This window comes from Ictalurus furcatus, chromosome 8, assembly GCF_023375685.1.
Source record: "Ictalurus furcatus strain D&B chromosome 8, Billie_1.0, whole genome shotgun sequence".
NCBI classification, from domain to species: Eukaryota; Metazoa; Chordata; class Actinopteri; order Siluriformes; family Ictaluridae; genus Ictalurus; species Ictalurus furcatus.
Window position 1 is genome coordinate 25,138,983 of NC_071262.1, and position 10,574 is coordinate 25,149,556.

Here is a 10,574-nt window from a genome sequence, read left to right on the forward strand (position 1 = left end):
GAATCATTGAAGAATCAAAGAAAGCCTCTGCGTCTAATTAAACAACAATAGTCAGACTTTAGTTTTGACAAAGCGGAAGTGAGCGACCCGGAAGTTTATGTTCCTGCTACGTTCACATCCAGGAAGTGAATTCAGGGTTTTGTTTTGCTAAATTGTGACTTTTCAGTCTATATATTTTCTTTTTAATCAGACTGATTAAGCTCTGTGTTTGGGCTTGTAATGGGAGGATTTGGAGCGATGGCTAATGAAGAATCTCTGGATTATTCCGTGCATGAAGCGTGGAACGAAGCGACTAATGTTTACCTGCTGGTTATTTTGGTCAGTTTTGCACTGCTGATGTACGCCAGGAAGTAAGACCATTATATATATATATATATACATATGTATATAAATATAACCTACAGTGACTATTAATACATATACACTAATGCATGGTTGTTATTTATTTATTTATTTATTTATTTATTCATTTGTCTTTGTAGCGCGTTAAATATTGCGTGAATATTCCCTTCACTGAACTTTGTCAACATTGTGTTGTTTTACAACCTGGAACTGAAATGGACTTCATTAGGATTATGTCTCATGAACGTGCACAAAATATTCCAGAATATTCAAATCAACAGCAAAGTTAATTTACAAATACAAATTGTGAAACATCTCGATTAGTCCTGATGCAAACGGTTGATGTCAGAAATTACACAATTAGTTGAGTGAATAAACAAACCGCGTCCTGAAAACCAAAAAGCTCTCAAAACCTGTCAGGAACAAATTTCTGGAAAAGTATCAGTAAGGGTTTACTTATAAAAGATATGTAGTGATAGATCACTATTAAATCCACAGAACATGGCACAACATACAACTTTGCCTAGAGGAATAACCAAGAGACTATCACACAACATGATGCAACCACCACCATGCTTCACTGGTATTCATAGTTTGAATAAATCAGTAAAATATAGAAATTCTATTAAATACTATAAGCTAATGATTCTCAAACATGTATAGTCTCTTTAATTGTAAAATAAATTAACCTTTCCTCCAACAGAACACACTCGATCCAAGTGACATTATTCATGCGATACTTGTTTCATTGATACGCGAGTTAATGAGGTTTGGAATAAACCTGTTTAATTCAAGTTACTGTGAACTCAGTAATAAATCTAATAACTCTGATAATAGTGGGTTATGATTTCCATCACTGTAAAAAAAAACAAAAAAAAAAACCTTTGGGAAATTCTGCTATAATCACTTCAGTGATGAAATAATTTATAGGGGCATGTAGTACTTCTTAGTTTTGTTACATCATGAATCATAAACCTCCCCTCATGTACTTATCTGTTTTGGGGATTCAATTTAATTTTCACGCAGAAAACAGCCCCCTAAACAAGATATTTAACATCTGAATAATATGTTAATGTGTTTCAGCATTTTTTCTTCCATATTTCTTATTTCCGCAGGAATAAGAGGAAGATCATGCGCATCTTTACCATGCCTCCCGCGGTGGGATCTGCTCCGGAGCCGAATTTCTACGACAGCCTGCAGAAAGTGCGGCTCAGGCAGCAGCTGGAGATGTATTCTCTCTGTGAGTCAGACACTAACCTGATAACCTGCTCTTTTACATGACTAATTCAACGTCAACGCTTTCACAACAATAAAAAAAAACCAACCCTTTCTCTTGTTTATCTTTGTAGCCCGAAAGTTTGATCAGCAGGGCCAGGTGCAGGAATGTGTGCAGCTGTCGATGGAGTGAACAAACCCAAGTGATTACACTAATGTGAAGAAGTTGTGTGTCGTTGTAGTGATGTTTATGTGGAAAATATTTCAGCTGCAGCATTTTGATTTCTTTGGTCATCCAGAAGTTGAAAAAAAACACACACACACACACACACACACACACACACACACAGAGCGCCCATTTTTTCACAATTGTTTAAAAGTGGAAAATGAGCGATATAGAATAAGAAAAGTACCTCGTATAAGTGACACGACTGAATTATGAGCATTTGCTGCCACCTAGTGGTTGTTTTTCAGTATTGCAGGTTCATGGACTAGCCAGATTATTATTATTATTATTATTATTATTATTATTATTATTATTATTATTATTCCTGTTTCTACAGCTGGATGAATATCAATGATTAGAAATGCAGTCGTCCTTCTACAGTTATCTTTAAAAAATTTACGAATATAAATATATAGGTTATATGGTTGGTCCCGTTTAATAGGTTTAAATGGTGGTTTACTTTTGTTTGGTAGTGTACGGATTTGGATGGAGCTCAGCCGTTTTTCAGAAAGCATACTTAAATTATTTGCAGTTCCTCATACTGATAAGGTGTAATATCAACATTTTCTATTTTTTTTATTAAGATTTTGTTTAATGTTTTACATTTGAAACGTAATGTGTTTTGAAAAACCAGGTCTGACTCATGTCGCCCTCTGGTGGCCATTTGAAGTAATAGCAGTTTTGCCCTGTACAATTTATGTATTATATAATAATAATAATAATAATAATAATAATAATAATAATAATAATAGTCTCTATGATGAGTCATTTTCATTTAGAATTCCTCTACATCACGCCTCATTTAAGTCTTTTTAAATTCCTGACCAGTGATTTGTTAAGACCATTAACAGCTTAACATATGTATATATTTGTGCCAGTTTGGGCTGTTTTTTTTTTTTTGGCCCAGAAGTGACAGAACCTTAGCTTTTTTGTTCTTCTGTTTCCCAAAGAACAACATGGGTAATTCACATGGTTAAATAACATTTTGTTAAAATGAAAACAGATTAAGACAGACACGCCCCTTTTAAAAAGAAGGAAAAATTCTAGCAAAAAGCAAAGTGTAAATAAAGTAATTAAAGAAAAATGGTTGTTTATGTGAATGTCATCAATTTAAAGTAACTATTTCCTGGAGTAACTGATACACTTGAACCACTGCATTATTGTCAGACACCATTTCCTTCTTTCACAAGCTGTGTCAGGTCGGTCTGGAAACTGGGATGGATGGGGATTTTGAGAATTTAGTCATTCAGGACAACTGAATCACATGTTTCCTTTTCTTTCTTTTAACCCCTGAACACCAGCTGCAACAACCATTTCAGTTACTCGCTTCTGCAATTAATTTATTAAGAACGGAACCTGAAGCAGTCTGAAATGTTCAGGTTTGAATAAATATACAACCTGGTGTTCTGTCGTTATATCACAGTTTCTGCTTACAGCTCGATATGTCGGTAAGGATCGAATCGAGTTCTCGATTCTGATTGGTCAGAAGGTGTTGATCTGATAGTAATTCTAGCTGCAAGGTTTATATTAATGCATTATCTATTTCTATAGTAAAAACTCCTTCACAGGGACTTGTATGGTGGACTTTCCAAATAAACTGATTTAAAATGGTAGTGTAATTGTTGATACGGTGCATTAACTTCAAGAAAGAGAAAGTGGAGGACCAACTGGATGTAGCTGCTACAACATGAGAGATAACAGGATTACTAACTTGTTTCATGTTCCACAACTTTAAAGTTTAAGTATACACCGATCAGCCATAACATTAAAACCACCTGCCTAATATTGTGTATTTCCCCCTTGTGTCGGCAAAATAGCTCTGACCCGTTGAGACATGGCCTCCACAAGACCTCTGAAGGTGTGCTGTGGGATCTGGCATCAAGACATTAGCAGCACATCCTTTAAGTCCTGTAAGTTGCGAGGTCGGGCCTCCATGGATCGGACTTGTTTGTCCAGAACATCCCAGAGACGCTGGATCGGATTGAGATCTGGGGAATTTGGAGGCCGAGTCAACACCTTGAACTCTTTGTCACGTTCCTCAAACCGTTCCTGAACCATTTTTGCAGTGTCGCTGGATGCGTTATCCTGCTGAAAGATACCACTGCAATAAGGGAATACCATTGCCATAAAGGGGTGTACATGGTCTGCAACAATATTTAGGTAGGTGGGACATGTCAAAGTAACATCCACATGAATGCCAGGATCCAAGATTTCCCTGCAGAACATTACCCAGAGGATCACGCTTCCTCCACCAGCTTACCTTGCCTTGCCTTATCGCTCAGATCCTCATGCTTGCCCATTTTTCCTGCTTCCAACACATCAACTTCCAGAACTGACTGTTCACTCGCTGCCTCATATACAATAAGTGGCATTGTAATGAGATAATCAATGTTATTCACGTCACCTCTCAGTGGTTTTAATGTGATGGCTGATTGGTGTAAACCGGTAAGAAGTATGAGATTTAAATATATAAAACAGAATATTTACACTTAAAGCAAATGTTTGGATCAAAATTGCCGCATAAGTGATAATTACAAAATCGGAGCCAAAGATTGTGGAAACATAGTCTTCAGCTTAAATTGTACACATCGGTATATCTACTTCTCTAGCTTGAATGATTAGGGATCAGGCACCATGGATTAGCGAAAATGAACCTATAGTAAAGGAGAGAGAAATGTGTGTCAGAGGTGAAAAGGAGTCAGAATTTCAGTGCGTGTAAGTCATCTTTTACTGTTCTACTTTGATGCACATGAAAACTCGGAGATCTATGGAAAAAAAAGAAAAAAAAGAAGAAGATATATAGCATAATTCAAACAAAAAAAAAATCCCCATGTGAGATAATATTTCATATCGTAAGGTATTTGCTTTTTTTTTTTATTCTGACCCTGTGTCACTCATCTTTCTTTTTCCTTGCTTTCTGATTCATGCTTTCGAAGTTTCATCCCACGATGATTCACTCCAGTAAGAGAAATCTGTCAGGCTGATGCCTTATTTCCCACGATCCCTTGAGCTCAGGTCTCCATAGAGGTTTTATATCCTGTGCTTGTTTTCATCCAGAGCTCGGGGTGTCGGAGGTGTGATTTCATTCTTCAGCATCTCTTGTTTCTTTATCATTTATCAAATAAAATCCTCCTCTGTCGTTGTTATTATTATATAAGAGAATATTCGAGTGTCCACACGTGTGTCGCACGTGACAGACACCAATAGATGTCACTTGTTCCCCTTTTTTTTCTTCATCTTCTTCCTCTATCTGTTTTTTTTTCTTCCACCAATCAAATAAAGACCCTGCTCTTGGACATATTATTTGAGGGAACAGTAAGTGTCGATACGGCACAGACATCAACAATCATCTTCGCCGTCCGTTTCGAAAGGCTCTCGAACTAAAACAAACAGCAGGGGGGCCAGGGCCAGCTGATTTCAACACGTCTGTCAGTGGCGGTTTTGTGTTTACGGTGGCGGTGCCACCCTGCCTGCTCCGCCCTCCCCGCCGGCCTGCTCTGTGCTCTGTTCAGCTCTTCTGGGAGCTGCAGATCCAGACAGACATAAACATGTCCCGACCACACGGCCTGGATCTCCTCCAGCCGCCTGCGAAAACACGAGCGCATCCACACACTCCGGCTTAACGTGACAGCTGAAACACTGCTGCTTTATTGGAAGAGTTCAGCTACACAGCATTATAATGTGTTTTTAAGGCTATCTGCTAAATCTTTATAATGAATGACTGGATTAGGATTGAGATGTCTGAGTCCATGAGCGTCACATTGTTCTCACATTATATCCATACAGTGACGTACTTGTGCTCCTGTTACTGACATCAGCAGAAAGAAAGGAATAAAACACTTGGGGATGTGCTGTTATAGAAAACTAATCAACGACGGTGTAGTGTGACGTGGTACGATGGTACTGTTCTACAACGAAGTGGATCATTTTCCTATAAAAGAGTTCCTAAAATGTTGTATTCCTCTTATACCACAGCAATTTGCCTACGCTAACAACGATCATTTATTAAAGAATGACATGTACTCTTTATCTATTTATAGTTACATTCGTTATTACATGAAAGGTGTAAACGTTCACCGATGCTCAAGAAGACAACACGATACATTAAGAGCCGGGGGTGTAAACTTTTGAACAAGATGATCGGTGTAAATTGTCATGTCTTCTGGGAAACATGTAAATATCTTCTGTAGCTACTGAAGGGCGGTACTAAATGAAAAAAAAAAATCTTTAAACAGCATGATTTACACTGATTATCCTGTTCAAAAGTTTACACCCCCCTGGCTCTTAATCCTATATCATGTTGCCTTCTTGAGCATCAGTGAACGTTTGCACCTTTTGTAATAGTCGTGTACGAGTCCCTCAGTCGTCCTCAGCGTGAAAAGATGGATCTCAACATCATATAGCTGCTGTTAAAAGCGAAGAATGTGCAGGGCCTGGAGGATTTTTCTGAAGAACAGTGGGCAGTTTAACCGCTCAGGACAAACACGGGACTCGTGAAGAACTCTCACAAAACATAAACACAGCCAGGTAACGACACACGGGATTAAGAATCGAGCATGTGTAAACTTTTGAAGTGGTTCATTTGTGTAAATTCAGTTATTATCGTGTCTTGTGGACTTTATGTAAACATCTTTTATGTGAAATAGATTATTCAGGGCAGAACTAAATAAACAACTAAACGCAAATTTTATGATTTCTTTCTTTCTTTTTTAATTATTAACATTTTGGAGATTCTGCACGGCGTATGTAAACTTATGACCTCAACTGGAGTTACATAATGTTGTGGAAATTCTGCAAAACAAGTTAGTTCCTGTTATCGCTTACGGTATAGCAGCTATAAATAGCCATTTCCTCACCACTCTCTCTTTTATTCTCTCTCTCGAACATGAAAAACAAGCAACTTGTAATTTTACTGTTAATCTGAAAAGTGCAAAAAAAAATTCTTGAAGAGTTCAAGTTACAGCTTTACCGCTGACTGTTACAAAGCACTGGCACTGGAGACTCCTTTCTTAATCAGTGTATAAGGACCGTCTGCAGTACAAGTCCCTATGTAAGTAGTTACTATACAAATCTTTGGAATGAACACATTAATATAATCTACTGTAAGTGCTGCTGTTATACGAATCAGTTATTGCTGTAGAAAATGATTCTTAAATTCTAAATACATAAATAGTAAACATTTAAAGAAATAATTGGGTGATTTCGCAATTACTGTCTACACCAGAAATATTGGCACCTTTTAAGAGAATGGATTGTAAGCCAAATAATTGTATAAAATAAACATTACGTTCAGTGATTGAACTTTCACACTGAAACAACTGTACAAAAAAAATTAGTTACGTTTCCTCTAATACTTTTAAAAGAATATTAGTTTCTTTCAAAAAACATATATGGCAAAATTATTGACACCCCTTATACATAATACATAAACATTAAAAAAAAAAAAAAAAAAAAAAACACCATTGGTGGCAATAAGAAAAGTTTCAAATGTCTGGACAGTTAAAAACATTATTTATTTATTTATTTATTTATTTATTGCAGAGTGTTTTACAGAAAAAATATAGTGGTTAACTAATACTACAGTAACGCCATTTTTTTTCACTCCATGTATCACTCACTCAAACTGCACTGCATATTCATATTATACTGTATTGCTCATGTCCATGGAGGGTGCCATTAATTTTGGACCTGACAACAACTCTGCAACAACCGTTGTGATTTTTTTTTTACTTTGATGTTGTATTATTTACATTTTCATGCTTAACTCTAAAATGTATTGCTAAACATTGTTTCTGCACATATAGGGTAAAATGGTGGTGCTTGAAAGTTTGTGTACCCTGTAGAACTTCCTGTCCGTGAACTGAATCTGAAGAGAAAATGGGTCATGCAGCAAGACAACGACCCTAAGCACACAAGTCGTTCTACCAAAGAATGATTAAAGAAGAATAAAGTTAATGCTTTGGAACGGATAAGTCAAAGTCCTGACCTTAATCCAATAGAAATATTGTGGAAGAACCTGAAGAAAGCAGTTCATTGAGGAAACCCTACAACATCCCAGATTGAAGCTGTTCTGTACTGAGGAACGGGTTAAAATTCCTCCAAGACGATGTGCAGGACTGATCAACAGTTACCGGAAACGTTTAGTTGCAGTTATTGCTGCACAAGAGGATCACACCAGATACTGAAAGCAAAGGTTCACATACTTTTGCCACTCACAGAAATGTAATATTTGATCATTTTCCTCAATAAATAAATAAACGACCAATTGTAATATTTTTGTCTCATTCATTTATGTGGGTTCTCTTTATCTACTTTTAGGACTGACGATGTTTTAGGTCATATTTATGCAGAAGTATAAAAACTTTATATATATATATATATTGACGTGCGATTGATCGGCTTGCATATTAATTGGGACTTTCAGTTTCTGCGTGCATTCGTAAACGTAGCGTGTTTTTATAAGACGCCTTGTCAAACTCGCACTTTAACGGCGTTACAAATGCAGGTGACGGCCGTAAAAACAAACGAGACATGAGTCGAGACGACTCGGCGCTGCTCGTTTGTATTAATTCACAGGGACAAATGTGGGTCACAATGAAACAGCCATCTTCTTGTGAAAAATGTGCATCGTTCATTTCATCTCTTTCCCTTTTCTCTCAGTTCTCTCCAGCACTTTCGTCTTTCAAAGGCCTACATACCACAGCGAGCGTGTGCTTCCACATTGCGTGTCTCTGGATCTTGCTGCAGATCAGATGTGACAATTGCCTTCATCCTCCCCTCCGCTCTGGCGTTCCGAGTCCCTTCTCATCTCCATCCCTCCGTCCTCTCCCTCTCTTTTCTTTTTGTCACAGGTGGAACGTGGCATCGGTTGGGAGCGAAAAAGAACAGGTGCTAATTAGAGAAGGGGAGCGAGACAGCACAGTGAATAATAAGACATTTAGAAGATGAAACTCTAATCTGGGAGCAGTGGAAGCAGATGCGCTTGGTTCTTGTGTGTTCTTTTCCACGGTTCCTTTGCTCAGGCAGCACAGACGGATCAAACGAGAGCCGGTGGAGGTGTGTGTGTGTGTGTGTGTGTGTGAAGTTTGCATTGCTGTTGTGCCTCGTTTCTCATCCTTCATCCCTGAAAGCTTTAAATCAATAAAGAACAGCAGGCTCATTTGTTGTCACTAAGCACAATCAACTTCTCTTTCTTAAGTTTAGCAGGAAGAGGTGTTTGAAGAGTGCACTGCACCGATCACAGTAATTCTTAGTCATTCTTTCACAAATGGAGCTTGAATCATCGCTCTCATACTGTATATATAAGATTTTGGAAGACATTTTGCTAAAAAGCGTTAATTTCCCCTATTTATGGAGACTTTTGGGACATGCTGTATTATCGTAGATAACTATAGACATAAAATACGATTTTTCTAATTTCGATGTGTCCTTGTAAGCTGAATATCACATGTTTTTTGGAGCACAAACTAGGCTGCGTATTAAATAACTACTACTCTTGACAGTTTGGAGGTAAGATATTTTTTCAGTGCGTAGCCAAGGATATCTTGATTCTGCCAAATCACTGGTTTGCTCAATGATTTGTGTGTATCAGGTGTTGTTTCGAATTTTGGCAGGAAAGTTCTCGACATGAAGTTCCCTTCAAGTTGTAATTACATGCGGATGCTCTGTAAAGACATACAAGCTCTGTAAACACCTAGGGGTGCACCTCAACAACAAAACTGGACTGGTCAGACAACACTGAGGCCCGCTATAGGAAAGAACAAAGCAGGATGTTCTTTAATGTGTGCACTAGGCTGCTACGGATATTGTACCAGTCTGGAGTGGGCAGCGTTATTTTGTGGTGCCAACAAACTGGGCAAGCTGGTGAGGAAGGCCAGCTCTGTGGTGAGGAAGAACTGGACAGTGTGGAGAAAGTGACTAGAAGAGGATGAGATGGAAGCTGAAACCTATCACGGGCAACCTTCTCATCCTCTCTACGCTGAGCTGAGGCGGCTTAGGAGTACGTTCGGCTACAGATTCATCCAGCCACATGCCTCGAGACGTCTGGGGGGCTCTTTTGTGCCATCAGCCACCAGACTCCACAATGCAATAATAGCCAGTACTTCCAGTATTTATTACTTCTGATGTATAGGTATTTATAGAAATTCTGTTCTTTTCCTTGATGTTACTCCTCCTACTTGTGCTGCTGTGTCTACTTGAATTTCCCCTTCAGCTGATCAATAAAGGTACATCTTATCTTATCTCAGACAATTTTGATACCTGAGGTTCTACCCTTTCCCACCATTTATCCTTTCATCATGGATAGTTTCAGGCGTTCATGGCAGGTCATTCTAAATACAAGTGATCTTGACTGGTCACTGATTAGCTGTAGATACTGGCGTATATCTCTAATCGCTGGTTACATTAAGTACACTTGTACAATGGTGGGATAAAATTAGGAAGATCCCAAAATAAGTATATAGGCTAGCTAACTTCTTAACATTAGTCGTGCTGACTTGAGGTGTGACAGGCAAATAAAGTGTACAAAAAGGAACAGAATATTGATTCATTAATGAATTAAAAACAAGAAATCTTACAGCAGGAAGAGCAAGAGTCAAACGTAACAGTAAATTTTTAGTGCTTACAAATTTCCTCAAGTAAGCTTGAGAAGTACCTGCCAATAATCTAATCTTACAAGTATAATTCAATAGAAATTTACTGTTATGGAGTGAATGTACCATGCTACTGCACACCTTTCAATATAAGTCCAAGAGTGTCTCTGTTTCAGACATGGCGTCTCGTTTAAGGTCAT

The 10,574-nt window shown here is 38.0% G+C and overlaps 1 protein-coding gene across 1 annotated transcript; it reads left to right on the plus strand.

The window, feature by feature from the left end:
• Positions 1-125: 125 nt before the first annotated feature.
• Positions 126-2,870, plus strand: smim19 (small integral membrane protein 19). Its single transcript, XM_053631698.1, has 3 exons — positions 126-350; positions 1,458-1,582; positions 1,692-2,870. Exons 1-3 carry the CDS (start codon positions 220-222, stop codon positions 1,748-1,750), a joined length of 315 nt encoding a protein of 104 aa, XP_053487673.1. The 5' UTR covers positions 126-219; the 3' UTR covers positions 1,751-2,870.
• Positions 2,871-10,574: the final 7,704 nt, after the last annotated feature.